Consider the following 16,949-nt stretch of genomic DNA (forward strand, 5'->3'; position numbering starts at 1 on the left):
TGTGAGCATGTATGGGATTTGAAGTACGTAATTTTTGCTATTTAATGCCCATTGCTGACTCTGTTTGCATTATGCATCTTTAACTGGAGATGCAGACGTGCAGCTCTCTGAGGTTGGGACCTTATAGTGGTCTGTGTGCAGAGCTATCTGAATGCTCAATTAGTTCCTTTGCTGTGGCAAGTTGTAGGCACAGCAGCACGAGTAAGGGATGATGGTTTGGAGAGCCTCAAATGTGCATTTTATTTTTACCCTTGCATGCAATTTATTTCCTGCTTAAAGTATAAACATGTTAGAACTTCCAGGATTTCCCATTTCTGTGAATTTCTTCCTCTTTCAAAGTCCCTTTGTCATTGCTGCTGCTTTCATAGCCATTTTAAGGGAGTGGGTTTTTTCCTTTAGCAGCAGACGCAGTTTTAATACCCTTGCTTCTTTCAGACCAAACCCTGCAAAACTGTTGCATGCAGTCATTCTCTAGCCTCTGGGCTTGAAGTATCCTCTGCTTTTAACTTGGACTGCCAGTTGACCTTCTGAGCTTGCTTCACCTTGTGATTTCCAATCTACATAATAGTTTTGTGTCACAGTTTAGTTAAATGGTTTCTTTTTGACAGATGGAAGTATATTCAGAGAGAGTTTAACTATATATTCTGCCTCAGCGATAAGGCCATTCTATTTGACTTGATTTATCTATAAATATGAATGTCTTTCTGAATACCAGCTTAAATTATGTACAAGTGGAGATTATAAATTATCTGTATAAAATTACTTTCTAAGGATATTTTACATATAAAATGTATACTGTGAGTAATTCTGGATTAGGTGCTGTTCAGCATGAAGCTGACATTTTATGAAGGAAATCCAGGAATTACTATAATATGTCCAGTTAAAGCCATGGTGATTTGATACCAGAATCAGAAGCATATCCCAAGCCAGCTGCATCAGAAGGGTGTAGAAGTGTTGGGTGTCAGCCTAAAATCCTTGCAGCCTAAAACACACAATTCTCACTGCCAGGACTAACTTAGAATTCTAGCTTTGCTGTGCCTTATACACCACTACAGCCATGATTTTGCTCTGTGTTCCTAGAGACAGGAATTGTACTGCCTTCCCTAAAAGTCATCCAGGACCATTTTTTCCTATGAAGTGGAAACAGAGGGTTGTGTCATGATCAAGACTGTTTGCTATTTCAGAACTTCAAGTGAAACTTTGAGTGTTTCAAATAAAACTGTCTCTAGAAATAACAGATATTGCAAATGTATGATACATTTGAGAAGGTTGTTGGGAATAAAGAAATTTTACATTTTTGTGGTCCTCCCTGGCACTATGAACTTCTGGTGAATTCTGGAGTCGCTGAGAAATAATTAAACCAGTGATGTGGTTAATATGTGCTTCACAAGAGAGCAGCAATATGCAGGTTTGCTCAACTTCAAGTCTGGGGAGTGAACCCTTCTGTGCTGAAAAGAGGAGATCTTAGCAGTAAGAGGAGGGATTTGCAGTGTAGCAAAAAGCTGTGAAACATTTTACTTGACAGACAGTGACCTCCTAAATTTGATGTATGTAAACTGCATAATTCATTTTCTTCATAAAACCTTTGCTCTAATTGAATACTGCATTTTCACAAAGAAGCTGATTGTTGATCAGTGCTATTGCTCTGGCTTTGCTGTTTTCTTCATTCTAGTGTAGTGTTTCTTTCTGCTTTCACAGGAGTGACTGTGTAAAAGAAACTAATAACAAAACCACTCAGGGTTCAGGTTCTCATCATTGTAGTAGATTCAGACTGACTTGGATGCCTTGAAAAGGCGTATACAAGGATCGAAGAGAAAATGATCCTTGAAACTGTAACAGTGTTACTTGGTTTACAAGGTCACTTGTCCAATAGTGCTGTCCTTTCAGAAAATTTGGTGAGGTTTTGTGTGTTAGAAGAACGTGACGGCCTTTTTTCTCTTCTTCGCAGAGCTCTGTGTTGTGTTTGCATCTGTGTTTTCCATTGTGGGTGTGCTGATAAGTAAATACTGTATGAGGCTTTGGATTGGTATTTAACAGCAGAGATGGTTGATTATACCAGTGAAAACATTTGTCATTGCCCGTTCCAATGTCATCAGTATGAGCCAGCTGAACTCTGCCTTTCTTTTTCTTTGCTGCCCCTGGGGTTTAATGGCTTTGCAGAGAAAGTCCTGCCTGGCATATTGAGTTGCTCCAGAAGGTCTAACCCATAAGCAGTGAGTATTGAACTGCAGCACACTAGTGCTGTAGATGTTGACTTGCCATACTGTTTTTAACTGCAGTCCTCTTGAAGGTAGATAATCTGTGCAGACCATCAACATATTAAATATTTGGGTATCTACCAATCTGATGATGTATTTGTATGGTTACAAATGCTCATCTGCTTTTCTTTTCTTGGGAATTAACTTTTCTCCTGTACACATACTGTTTGCATTTAAAACTAGGTTTCGTGTGTCTGTGGCTCTTGCTATAGCTGGCAAATGGTTATGTCTCAAATCTCTGGTGATAGGTGTTCTTATAGAATTTTTGAGCCTGAGAAGCTAGTAAACTAGCTTTCAGATGTGCATGAATTGAAAAGCATCTGTAATGTTTTGATGGGACTGATACCAAGATATGATTGACCAAGACTGGAATTGCTTTATTACTGGCAAGTCATTCAAAATAACCATCTGCAAATTTCAGCAGGGGGAGTCTATAATTCTGATAAGTGTTCATTTGTGATAGAATTGCTTTGAAAAATTTGTCCTTTTTTTTTTTTTTTTTGTCTCAAGGTATCAAGCAGTTTTTTATAATTTATGTGTTGTTAGACACAGATCTCCTCTCAAAATTCCATTCCTGTTTGGTTGGAGATAGGAAAACAACTCTTTTGGTAATCTCAGGTGTTTCTTTGTATTCATTTTTCTAGAGAAAAAGGTGCAACTAATTTGGCTAAATGATATGTTCCAGCTGGAGGCTGCCCAGGGGAGGAAGAAAGGTCTTATGGGCGTGGATAGTTTTGGTACAACCTTGCTTGTTAATAGATACTTTCAGACTTTCCCAGGATGGTGTTAATGCCTGTAAATAATGGCAGAGTTGATTCAGGAATGCTGAACAAATCAGATATTGGGCAGTGTGCATAGAAACCAGTTTGTTTTTACCTAAGGATATTCCAACACCAAGAGAACTTTTGAGAATATTTTCCAGGTCACTTCATAAAGGGGATGTGATGTTAGAACTTCTTGTAAACTAGGGGAAGCATGGTGTATTGCTTTGGGTATTTGTATGGGAGCCCTAGAGAGGTCTTATAACCTTAATTTTTTTGTTTGTTTGTGTTTTTTGTGAGACTACTGACTTTGAGGTTTGATCACCTGTAGCATAATTGCATATGCACTTTGCAGACATCTGGGAGACTTAATTTATTGCTGTTCTCCTGTTGTTTTTCTCTCAGCTGAAAGTTGCTGCCCTCAAACCTGAGCCACCCTTGTGGATCATATGAACTATCCTAGTCCATGTCAGTGCAAAGTCAGTCAGATTATTTTAAATTACTGCTGAATTCAGCTGAAGGTAGTGATGAACAGCTTGATACAATAACTACTTAAACCATTCCAGCTAGACTTCCAAGAGCACATGTGTCTGTGTCCTTATAAGTGAAATACTTTAATCTCTCCATTGCTGTATTATATTCAGGTTTTGTTAGGACTGCAGAGCAGTTGCCGGGGGAGTCTAATATTCAAGTGGAATGTATTGGTGCTTCCTGTCTATCATTATTATCACTTTGCAATGCGAAGATTAGAATGATGAATGTGTAACATATACACTGAATGGTAAATTAAGTTTATTTTCATATATGAGGTAAATGTGTAGAAGTCATATTTTGAAAATCCCTTGGAAAGAGATTACCGTACAGAGTCTCTTTCCACACTCTTGTTTCTTGTTCAGCCACTTCTAGGCACTTAGCTTTGATTCCTAGCCACTGAAATTCTTACCTTCTCTGTACCTTTGCTTCATTCCCCCCAACACTTCCCTGTATTGATTAGAAATATAATGAATTTTTTAGCTCTATTTTTTTTTTTTATTTTTTGCCCCAGGTCCAGCAAGACTATGAATCTCTGTTCCAAATGCTTTGCTGGTAAGTGCAGTAAAAGGTTTTGTGTTTCCCTTAGATTATTGAAACCACATTCTTGGCATCTCCCTTAGGATAAGTGCATGGGTTTCTCTTCCTTCAGTGTGTCTGTGTAATCAGATTTTCCTCACTTTGGTGCTTCCTTTATTTGCTAATCAAAAACCTGTTGTGTAAATGTACCCATCAAACCTTGTTCTTGAAGTTTAGGGAATTTAGGTACATCCTTGAACTACAGAGCTCTGTTGCCAGCACAGCTCCTGTATGGATGATGTGGTTTCTACAATTCAAGTCTGAATTGTAATTTGAATTTTTGTAGGATTTATTTTGCAATAACCTCTAATATATAGAATGGATAAAAAAATAAAAGGAAAAATTGGTATAGTACACCTCATTCCGTTTCCTTTAACTTGCAGCTCTTGAATGTTAAATCATCAGTAAGTTGGTAGGCTGTTCTAATTGCTTCATATGATTTTCTTATTGTAAGGTCATTGCTATTGTGTAAAATCTTAAGAATAGTTATTGACCTTTTCCTGTTAGCAGCTTCTAGCTTTGCCCTTCTGAATAATTTTTTTGTATTATTTAGTATTTTAACCTTCCTTTTAATTGTAATTAAGATCCTGTCATAGCTCATGATTTTTAACTGCCTTGGGTCAACAGATAAAATTTTAAAAGGTTCAGCTTTATTTTTTTTAAATTTAAAGCTTTTTTAGCATTTTTTAAACAAAAAACAAGTTTTGACTTAGATTTCAGATCTTGGGTTCAGCACCACTTCATTAAATAAACACCTGGGAAATAAAGATTGTTAAAAGGTTGTTCAGTAAAATGTATTTCTCTGGCTATTTTCCAAAGGCATGGGTCTCTGGAAAGGGTATGTTGAAGAAAGTGTAAGTCATTTCTTGTACTCTTTGCCTGCTGACCATTGTCACAAACAAGTCTTTGATTTGCCTCAGTAGGACAGTTGTTTTATATTAGCACTGTAAATAGCCTGTGTTTATGTAGTCAGCAATGCAGGCGTTCTCATTCTGAGACATCAAAACAGGGCCATCCCTTGTTTGCTGAGTTCAGCAGAGTACCCAACACTTCACAGCCAGCAGACCAGGCATTAGGCAGAGCATCTTTTCTTTTGGTTTTTCCCAGTTTGGATTTTTTTTTTGCTTGTTTGTAATTTTGTTTCTTTTTAACGAGAAGAAAAGTTCTTGGTTTCTGTTCTGCGATTTTTCTGGAATGCCATTACCTCTGATAAAGTTAATTTTTTTTCACTGCTGTAAAATTGTAAGATGAGACCTTGTGTGACTAGCGGGGTGGGAGTGGGAAGGCTTATGTTTTTAAAATTTCAAGATGTTCCCTACAGCCTGTTTATTTTAATGACATAAGTCTTTGGAAGAGTTTTAATAACGTAAAGAGCTATTAGTGGTTTGAATAAAGGTACTGTAGAAGATACTGTAGAAAAAGACAAATTTATTCTATGTTATTTAGATCTTAACTATGGTTCCTTCAGGAAGTAGTTTTGAAATAACCAGTTCTGTTGGAGTCCTAACTCAAAACCTATGAGTGTTATCATTCCAACATAAAAGTGGTTTACTATGTTTTCTTTTTTTTCCCCAAATGTTACTGAAATATTTTTACCATATTTTATACTGGGTTTCTAGCTACATATTGATATAGAAAGATATTTACTCCTGTTTCTGTAAATTTAACCACCACAGGTAGCAAGATTTTAGGGAACTAGGGTGTTAAAACATGTTTTTCACTGTTTCAGGCACTCCAGAGAAAGAATGTGAACAATAGTTTCTCTTTTTTCTCTTTTAATATGCCAGATTATGTTGAAGCAGAGGGAGAATTTCAAAATACTACTTCTCTTGACCATCATTTCCTTTTTCTTTTATTTCAGAAAAAAGAAATCCACACAACGAAAAAGGTTAGTAACTCTTTGAATTACTTTGTTTTTTTTCTAGACAGAAGAATCCAGCCTTCCTTTAAAAAAAAAAAATTGAGGCATAGCAGGAAAGACCCTTACATTTGTGTAAGCATTCCTTTTATATATATCAGGGAAAAAGGGTAACAAGTCCTTAAGGGATGAAACGTTCTGTTTACAGTGCAATATAATTTATTTGTGGAACCTCCCTATCTAAGCAGGTTTTTCAGACTTTCTGAACTATCAACAAGTTTGTAAATACATGATCACGAAGTTTTCTTTGCTTCTGCATTTCCTGGCTTTCCAATTGTTGTAGTTCTGCCAGGGCAGGGTTGATTTCTGCAATAGCCAGGAGGAGGCATGGCTGGGATAGGAGGTTGTACTGTACCACCTCCCCTCATTGTCAGGGGTGGGGGAAAGAGACGCTCCTCCAGGGAGAAGGGGCTGCCTTCCAGTCAAGAAAGTCTGGCAGAGGGAGTGGTTGGGTAATGCCAGTTGTGAGCATTTTGCATGTGAGCCACTCTCCTCTCTCGGGTACATTTTTGTTAGTAATGTTGTCTCCATTAATGTTCGTTTTCGTATCTCATTGCTGTTTCCAGTAAATTGATATCTCGGCCTGCAGTGTTTACCTTTGTGCCTCTAATTCTCCTCTCCAGCCTGCCACAAGGGAAGGGGGAAGTGAGGGAGAGTGGGTTGTGGTTTGGAGTTTCAGTGGGACACTAAATTTGGGAATATCATTCCTAATCCATGACACCCATCCTTTGGGGAAAAATGGTCAAGCTTGGTATCCATCAGAGTAATTAGCCCAGAATTGGAGCAAAACATAATGTCAGTTTGCCTTATTGTTTAACCAAATGCTTATGTTTTCTAAATTTATTGTCAAAATAAATTCACTGAGTTTTCACTCACATTCTTCCAAAGATGAGACGCAGCCACATAATATAGCAGGGAGACCAGCATTCCTTGTTTTGGTTATCTTTTTGTACTTTTCTCTACGTTAAGTGTGAGAATACTGCTCACAAGTTATTGTAGATACTGTTGTTCAGTTCTCTATGTCAAGAATGAGCTGCATATTGCACAGATACATGCAGCTCTTTACCTGTAACTGCCCAGCGTTTTGATTGAGTTTCAGAAAGTTCACTAAGCTCTTCTGTACAACCACAATATTGCTGTTCATTTGCCACAGTTCTTAGCTTTTACATAAGGGTTGATAAATACTGCAGAAGAGCTTGAAGTTAGCTACCTTCTTCATTTGTCTTTAGCTCCTCTTCACACCATCTGCCTGTTCCAATAAGGAGTACCTGACTTATTTTACTAAACTCTGTAGAGGCAACAGATTCTGAAATGTTCAAGAGCTTCTCTGAAATAATTTCAAGTTAATTCTACTCCTGCAAAGTACTTCACAACATTATGTCTCCAATTCAGTGCTGACCGTGTGTTATCAGTGCCTCAGAGTCTCCAGATACAGAACAAGTGTAACCATACATATTGAAGTGCTTCAAATAAATACGCTCTTTAGATGGCGAAGACATAGTTGCTTCAGACTTCCATGTATCTAGAGTACAAATGCAGTAAAGTCGTGTGGGTTTCAGAAGTTTTTTTGGTGGTGGTTTGTTTTTTTTTTTTGAGAGAGAGAGACTATAGGCTGGTGAGAAAAGAAAAATATAAATTTGGCTGGAGTATCTCTCTTCGTGACACAGCATTTTTCAAGAATGCTGCAGCCTTTCTTCTTTCAATATGGTAAACTGTGAATTCTGAGAGATTAAGTACAGGACAGTGATGAGTTAAAATTTTCAAAAGTACTCTTTATTAACCTATCTTTGCTCCCATTAGGTTTATGGAAGTTCTAGTATCAACTTCAGGTAGGGACATTGTTTGAGTACTTTTTGAAATGCCACTTGATAAAGTAGTATGTTTCTGGCAGGGATTCTGCATTCGTGGAAACAGCACCTGGTACCTCAAGAATTCAATTTTAATTGGAACCTCTGGGAACAGTCACAGAATGAACTATTACAGAGTACAAACAAAAATTTAAATAGAGAAAATCATAATACTGCACTTTCTACTTACATCATCCCCCAAAAATGCAGTCTATCTGTAATCCATTTGATTGTGAGCCAGGAAGGCTTAATTTGTGTTATATTCTATCAGCAGTGGAAAGAGGGGTACAGGGAGTGGATTTCAGCTTGTTTGGTAGTGTGCGAAGCCAAAGGTAAGTGCAGCACTGGATGGTTTGGTGGAGAGATGCAATTGCAAAACTGGAAGAAGACAAAATATTATTAGAGTATATATGGATTTGTGAATCAAATTATAGGCATTCTGTCTGAACATGTAATTGAAACTTCTGGAGGTGGGTATCCATCCCTTAATCCAGCTGTGCAGTATTTATATTCATGTTGTGTGAAGTACTAGAACAGTGTCACTGAAATGGAAAAATAACACAGCCATATAACCCATGAATTGTCTGAGTTTTAGAAGCTTCAACTCATAGTTTGGTCTTACTTGTAGGTTGAAATAAAATGCGTATTTTTAATTACTGGATTCTTGATTATACTAATGAAAGGCAGTGTTTCTAGAACCACATCTGTATTTGCAGTACATGTGCTTAACTCTATGTTAGGTTATGAAATTTTGGAACTTTGATAGTATTTTTTATATTCCTGAATTGAAAAGATCTAATAAAGAGTGAAAAAGAAAAATAGACATTAATATGTACTGCATATTGTCTGAGTCTAGAAGTGGCTTATTATTCATGTATTGCTTGAACTCAGATGTCTGACTATAGAGTTACATCATATTTTTGCATATTTTAACCTCCCTCCTTTGTTGAGCAGACCTTTATTTTGTCATGCTTAAATTGCAAACAGTTTTTGGAGATTATATATTTGGCAGTTTTTTGTATATCAGGCATATTGAATAATACAATTTCCTTTTCTCTCAGTTTTTGTAAATCTTGGGAGCTTTTTAGAACTTGTCTGTTATTGCTGCCATGTCTGGCAGTATTGACTCCTATTGTAAGCATGAGCTGGCAAAAATCAGCGTTCCTGCCTAAATAGATTTTGCTGTTAATTAACTGCTGATTTGATTCCTAGTCAAGCTTACAGCTTACTTACTGGAAAATTTTTCAGCAGGTGCATCTTACATGTTGCTAGTTCAAATCATACTTTTTTTACTGTACCTTATTGTATGGTAATTGCTAAATTATGCTTCATTCAGCATTGTGTTCATAAAGTTTTCAGTCCTAAATGAATGATACAAATCTGTTATATTTGTATTTTTCATATGCTTGTAATTTCTGATGTGAACCCACAAGTTTTAGTACTCTGTTAGAAAAGCAGCAAGAAGTGTTTCCAGAAATTTGAAAACATTACTAAGAATTAATTTTCTTTACCACTACACAAGACATTTCTTTCTTCAGTATGGTATTTCCTTTGTTGGCTCCTAATAGAAGCCAGTGCCTCGATATGTTGCTTCGTTAGGTTAGAATTTGCTGCTGTATTCACATCTGTCTTTGTACGTTGAAGTACATGGACTGCTTGCTACAAAAAATGGCCCTCACTGGCTAGAATTTGAAAGTAATCAAGCTTCATCTTTAACTTCTCTTACACAGTCAAGCTTGCAGCTAGATATTCCTGTGGAAAATTGTATACCTATTACAGTGGCATCAAAAATGTTTCTTATTTCTAGAACGCCTTCTAGTAAAGAATATAGCATTTCAGATATAACCATAGATATTGTTTGGCATATATTCAATTTCTTTTACTCTGTACCCAGAGAATTTCTAAATGGATAAACCTGGTAGGAAAAAGATGTTTTAGCATAATTAGTAAGCTTGAAATATAAGATGTGTGCTAAGCTTGAAAAAGAGAGTCACCATGAAATGGAATTAAGAAAAAAATTGGATAAACTGCTTCAGTTATTTATGCCCTTGATTTGCGCTGCTAACCCCAGTCATTCCTTTTACTCTGTTAGTACCCATTCTTTGACATTGGAAAAATTTCAAAATCTGAGTATAGCTCTGTTTGGATTGTTAAAACAGGACAATATTTTGTGGAAAGTTTGGGAAGGGATTTTTAGCTGACTCCTTTTACCCTAACCTCTGTTCAAGGTTTGGAGGGGAAATACAAATCAGGAGGAAACTATTTTTTCAAATACAGTTGTGTGATCAAAACTTAGGGACTAATAATTTTACGTTTGTCAAAAGTAAACATCAACCAAATCATACAGCATATTTACTCAGTACCTTCCTAGGTCTAAGTGTATACAGGAGAATTGGAAATTCTGGAGAGAGGGATACCTGAAGCTTTCTAGCATTGCTGGAGTTAAATACAGATCACATGTTGAGTGAAGTTAGTAAAACATTACTTGAGGGGACCCTGTCTACATTGTCATGGCATGGAAGCTGCAGACTACAGTGCTCCTCTGCTGCTTTGTGTCAGTACTTATCTGATTTGACTGTGTGTTGTATAAAAAGGTGAGGAAGACACTGTGTAGAAGGCACAACCCTCACAGTCTTGAACCTGGCTGTGTGACAGCATTGTGTGCACAGCAGTGCAGTGAAGGGTGCCAGCAGGGCCAGTGGCCAATGGCTCAGCTGCTGGTTTGGTGTGCTCAGTTAGTTTGTCTTTTTTCATCCTCCTTTAATTTCCCCTGGATGAAATAGTGGGAAGGGGCAAGCACTGACAGGGGACAGACCCATGAAGTTTCTGTGCAATTGTTAGTGGAAGAAAGGATTTCTTTCACAGCTGTCACTCAGATGTTGTGTATTGAGGTAGTACAGATTTTTCTTTTTCTCTTTCCTTCTTTCTGGCTGCTTTAAGTTAGTGGGGCATTGTCCTGTCACATAAGTATATTTTTACCAACAGAGTCTAGAAAAATTTAAAGCCTTTTAATTAATAAGTATTATCATTTTACAGTAAATCAATCCTATCAGCAAACTACCCTTTAGGACATTAGTTGTTGTTGGATTGTGTTTTGCAAAATTCAATCTAGTAGACTGGGGCTAATTTGTTAAAAAAAAAAAAATTACACTCAAGCAAAAATATGACCTTTTCTCAGTACTGGCTACTTGAAAAGACTACTAGAGAATCTTAATTAAACTTTCTGCTCTGTCTTGACAAGACATCACTGATGTTTTCCATGTGTTTTCTTTTTCTTATCTCAGGGTATTGCCAGTCCCATTGTATGGGTTGATTTACAAGCCAAGAAAAGTGCTCAAGCCCTTTTTTCCTCAGATTTACATGATTTTTAGTTTTTCATAGCTTTGTTTTATAGTATGTCTTTTTTCTTTATGGTAAAGCCAATTTCTTTCTTTTTCCTTAATATCTTATTCTCCTTCTAACTCATAACCTTTCCAAATGACTCGTTGAAGCACCAGCTGTAATTTAGTCTCTTGTGTACAGGTTCTGTGTTGATGCAAAAAAAATGTTTAGAAACATGACTTAATTGCCATAATGTTTGCATTTTGCCAGCATGAAAGTGCAGTTACCTATTGAGGATGTGCAACCCACGGGTTTAATTTATTTAACTTTTTTTTATAACTCCGTTCTCTTACAAATGTGTGCATACGATAGAAGAAGGAATGTTATTATTTTTTTTCTAATATAGCAATTTGCTTGATTTATGGAAAAATCTGTGCTCTTTTTTGTGTGTTTGCTCATTTGGAACCTTTCTATAGTTTATAGAGACACTAGTGATTTGTTCCTTAGCCTCCCTGTGGAGTTTGTTCCATATTACAATCTAATTCCATGTCCGTGTCGTGCACTCCTGAGCTGTTAATTTGTACATTTCGATGCAGTTTGTTTCATCGTGTTTTTGTAATCCAAACTGAATCTAACGAGCTATGTGCTTTGGGGACCCAGCCTTGCCTTGCCAATTAGAACAAGTGGTTACTGAGAGAGCATGTTTTAAATAAAACATGGCACCTCTGTGTGGGACCAGCAGCCTTCGGGGAATAAAAAGAGGATGGTTAACTCTTTCTGCCTGAGAAGAGAAGGCAATATCAGAGTGCACATTTTAGAAACATTCAGCTCATTCCTTTAAAAAGTATTACGCAGATTCATGGTTTGTCTTTTAAATAAAATGTAGTTTACCATTGGAGATGTGTTAGGCACTACTGCCTGTGGAGTATTTAGGAGTTCATGAGGATATCTGTCGAGCTGACTCCGTGTTTTCTAGGATTCTGATTGCTAATTCCACATCAAAATTATACAGGACTAGCAGCTACCTTTTTCTTTCCTCTTGTACTGCTACATAAGGGGCTAAGAGAGAACAGGAGGAGTGCCAGATGGTGAAAGAGCTGATTTCAGAAGGTATTTTAGAAGGGAAGGAGTCTAGAAACAGCATTTGTTTATTTAGAGTGCTAAGGTTATGTACTAGATGACCAAGAGGAAGTTTTTTTGAGATAGCTGGGAAGATGTGCGTTTATAATCAGTATTTGTGATCATTGAATAAATTATCCAGAGTTCTACTGATGTTCAGACTAACTAAACTTCTTGGTGAATTCAAACAAGACACAATAATCATTTAGGAAGTTAACTCTATTTTGCAGTTCTTGAATTCCACCCCTAGCATTTCCTTTCCTTTTTCATTTAATTACTAGTATCTTGTACTTCTATATTCTTGAGCATCTCCAAATGGGAATAGCTACTGTCCAACAAGTCTTAGCTGAGGACAGTGAGAAAGAATTTAGGTGAACAGTCATGACAGTTATACAAAATTTCAGCAGTCCTTGCAGGCACAAGGCAGGCAAGACCAAGAAAGATCTCCCTTGTGAAAACCTTTTTGTTGAGCAGCTAGCTGTAAAAGAAGCACAGCTGTTTGCTAAGGTGATTTAAGCTGTTGAGGAAAGCAGGTGTATGGGACAAATGTGATCTGGACAATAGAATGAAATGTAACTGATGACTTTTCAGTTCTTTGGCCATTTCATATGAAAGATCTAGCAGCTAGACAGCTAGCTGAGATCCTGACTTGATTTCCATTTTGCAGTCAGTGAGGATTTCTTTGTGATGCTAGACAAGTTGGGGGGTTTTTTTGTCTTGCACTTCTGTTCCTCATCACTTACTGAATGATGGTACTATTTCCCTGCTGATTTTGGACAACCTGGTTTTGGACATGCCTTTTATACCCCTGAGCAATGTATGCAGTTACGGTCCTTTGGTTCCTTTATTTTGTCTTAGCCTCCAGAAATCTTTTGGAATTTCAGTTCTTTTCTGTAGGTGTCTTTTCTGCAGTTGAATTTCTGTTCTTCATCTTCTTGACACTGTATCTTCAGTCCACTTTGTTTCTCTTCTTAATTTAAAGGAAGTCATACTGCACTGCTACAATTAATTCAAACCATTTCTTTTAAAACTTTTAATGCATTTTCTTCTGTTGCCTGCAAACATGCCAGTCATTGTTTATTTGTACCAGTCTTCTCATATGTATGTGTTGCAAAACATTCTCAAAAAGTTAATCACCAGAGGGCAAACTGCTCATGCAGATTTAGTCAATACAACTATAACTTCCTAATTTTTTTAAAAAAGCCCAAGAGTCTATAAGTGGGTTTCCATGTAGTATTAATTAAATGAGAAGTTTAATGACTGTTGTCTTCAGAGATGAAGAAGTTACAATTTTATGCTGAATAAGATGGAGTTTTTAAATGGTAAAATTTGAATGGTTGGACTAATTTGTAAACACTGGGGAAAAAGTACCCCTTTAGACAAATTTTTCCTTTTTATCACAGTAAATAGCCCTTACTAAATAAGTGATTAAATATCACAACTATTAGTCAGAGAGAAAAAAAGTGGCTTGAAACCATTTTCAGCAGGAATATCTTTATTCTTAGTTTTAAATAGATGACTCTTATTATGGGGGCAGGTGTATATGTGTAATCCTATGCTGCAGATACAGATAAGGCCTTTCTTGAAAAGTCACCTGAAATATCTGCATCTCTAGTAGTTGAACCTGTAAGATTTTGTTCCTTTCCTTTGCAGAAAGCATAGGCTGTTGACTGAATCTGGCACTAAAGATTTAGGAAATGACGAGACAGGTTCTGGTGCTGTAATAATTAATCCAATCTGTGTGTATGCATTGTAACTGTCTTTTAATTATGATAAAAGGATCAGAGTACAGGAAAGCACAAGATTACTGGCCTAATCTCCTGATTTAAATCACAAGTCATTAAATATCATCTAGGTAAGCTCTGTTTGCTGAAAAGTTCTCCTTTAAACAGCTACTCTGTCTTGGTGGGAGGATGCTGGGGGTTCTGAATGCACCATGGTTGGTAGTATTTATAATGAATAGGCCCTCTCACTATTAAGTAATATTAAGTTATGCCTTCTTAATTGCAGCATTATGGGGATGACATTTGCACATTGAGCTGAATAGAGAATAACAATTTTCTTTAGAGAATTTCTTTAAAGAACTCATTAGCCCCCTAGTGCTTCAAGAAAACAAGTAATTTACCATCTTGACATTTGTGTGAGTCAGAGGTGGTGATACTCTTGTTCCCTATATATACATAGATAAGAATCTAAAGCACAAATGTCAGACATCCACAGATACTGAGTATCAACTGCAGTCCTTTCTTAATCTTCCCTCCCCTAAGATGTAAAATCTTTTGATGCATTAACCATTAAAAGTACACACCTCCCTAACTCTGGAACTGCAGAGGTATTTAATGCTTCAATTGGTGAACCTAAGAATAACTTTGAATATCCTGAAAATAAATACAATAAATGCATTACAAAAGTCATGTCAAAATTCTGTAGCAGAGAAAGTACGTAGAATTCAGTTCTCTTAGGTTTTTCTTTGTAATCTTCCTTGGGGTTAAAACAAAGTCAAGAGCAAAAAGGAGCTTTGCTTTGCTTTCTGTAAAATTCCAGTTGCATGTATTGAATGTCTTTCTATCCAGTAAGGAAATTAGGGGTCCTCTAAAAGAGAAGTTCCGTGACTTACATGCATTATGAAGTAATTTAAAATGAAATAAAGAGGTCAGATCACAAGTGTAAAAAATTGATTAGATCAGGCACTTCTTTATTTCAGACTGCTTGACTTTTCAGGCTCAGTGTAGGATTTTGCCAACCTGTAATGCCATCCCCAATCTTATAGTATAAATATATGCAGTTATGTGGAACTGTTAACTGTTACTGGGCCAAAGCATTTGGAAACGAGGGATTGGGAGTGCTGATTCTGAGCTGTTGGGTTGCAGTGAGATTGGACCCAAACACTCTGTCATGGTTGATCAGAAGTGCTGAGGCTGAACAAGTAATCTGATTGGGGTCTTCTATAGAGTCCATCTTCTGAGACTGCTCTTTTCTTGCTGCAACAAAAGCAGCTCTAGTAATAGTCTTCAGAACATAATGCAGGATTTTTTTCTCCTATGCATTAAGGCTTCTGATCAGACGAATATTGAAGGAGGCTCTGGTTTGTATATTTTAACTACTAACGTTACCACATCATAGCTCTTTATTACTTGAATAAGTGAACACATGAATGTCATGGTGTGCAAGGTTAATGATCCCCTGTATAAGGAAGAACCTTAGAGATTTCTACACATTGATTTCGTATTTATGTACATTTATTTACATTAATAGTTTAGCAGCATTGCTAGCATTTTTATTAGGTTTCAGCTTGTAAATAACTGGAGCTTTTATATTTTGGGCTTGGGACATTTCTGTCCAGCTCTGTGGAAAAGGTCCCATGTAAGTAGAGAGCAAATTATGAGCAGACAATAGATGTCTTGGGGGTTTGGTAAGCATTAGAAATGACCAAAACTACACTTGTACATCTCAAATGCTCTAGGATTGCTCGAAGCAGGCATGGTATTCACTGCAAGTTGTTTGTGGTGATCTCAATCAGCAATAAAAGATTCATTTAATTTTTGGTAATTCTGTAAGTTATAGGCTTTGCTCTTTAAAAAAAAAAAAAAAAGATGCTGGAGTTTTGCCTTCCATCTTGTGTTTTGCTTCAGAATAGGAAAACAAAAACAGCAAAACTTTGACCACTTTAGAGGGTGATTGTGGAGGTAAATAGCAGTCTGGCTCATTTCCAGGCTGAGAAGGAAATACACTGTGCTATTTACCTTTGTGTCCTAGCAATGTTTAGTATAGCATTACTGCTCTTCATAGACAAGCTTTTGGTTCTCCTCTGTTGACATGTCTTGCCCTGCAATATGTGAAGAAATAGAAAGTTGATCCCAGTGTAGGTGAATGCAGTCTTTCACCATGACATTTTTTGTGCCTCAGCAAAGTCAGTGCTTAGCTTCAAGTTGTCAGCAGAACTGGCATCTGCTGAAACACTTTGAACAGCAATTTGAAGACTAGAGTTTGACAATGCTGGTAATTATTTTTTCTCCCCTTGAGACTTACTAATATCTAGAGAAAATTATGATAGGTGTAAATAATCCCAAAAATGTAAACACATATAATGGATGTTGACATCTACTCAATTGACACAGATAAGTTAATGTTTAGAAATTGCTCAAACATTATTCTTCATTCTGCACTGCTTCTGTTAGTGTTCATAATTATTATTTCGAAAGAGTTAAAATTACTGAAAACTTTTGACTGTAAAGGTTTCATTTAAGATAGAAATTGCAGTGACTTGTTTTGCTAATCAGCACATGAAAACCATAGCTGATATGTGGCTACAGCTAGTTAGAGGTAACTGGATGTGTTCCAGTATGAATATTTTCTTCTTTTTTTCTAAATGAGCTCTAAAATCTATGCACAACTGAATTGTAAAAATATAGTAACTCTGAGTCCAAAATCAAGATGGTTGGCAATATTCTTTAAATCAATATATCTGGTAGCTGTGGGTAGCAGTAGTGCGTTTCAGTTCTTTTTTTTTTCTTTTTCTTGGTCTTTCTTTGAAAGGGTCCTGGTGTGCTTTAGTTGAAGGCAAAATATATAGGAATATTCATCTAATAGATTTTAAAATGCAGAGTGCTGAAAG

General features: G+C 36.6%; 1 protein-coding gene across 3 annotated transcripts in view; it reads left to right on the plus strand.

Moving 5' to 3' along the window:
- ZFAND3 (zinc finger AN1-type containing 3) overlaps nucleotides 1-16,949 on the plus strand; it is a 131,068-nt gene that overhangs the window by 28,663 nt on the left and 85,456 nt on the right. For 2 of the 3 annotated variants that reach the window (XM_062490332.1, XM_062490334.1), the window contains exon 2: nucleotides 4,065-4,105. In XM_062490332.1, coding sequence (XP_062346316.1) covers nucleotides 4,065-4,105 — 41 coding nt within the window. Of the gene's footprint in view, nucleotides 1-4,064; nucleotides 4,106-5,990; nucleotides 6,018-16,949 lie in introns of all 3 variants that reach the window. The other variant, XM_062490331.1, reaches the window with a different exon arrangement.

Source organism: Cinclus cinclus, chromosome 3 (genome assembly GCF_963662255.1).
Source record: "Cinclus cinclus chromosome 3, bCinCin1.1, whole genome shotgun sequence".
Taxonomy (NCBI): Eukaryota; Metazoa; Chordata; class Aves; order Passeriformes; family Cinclidae; genus Cinclus; species Cinclus cinclus.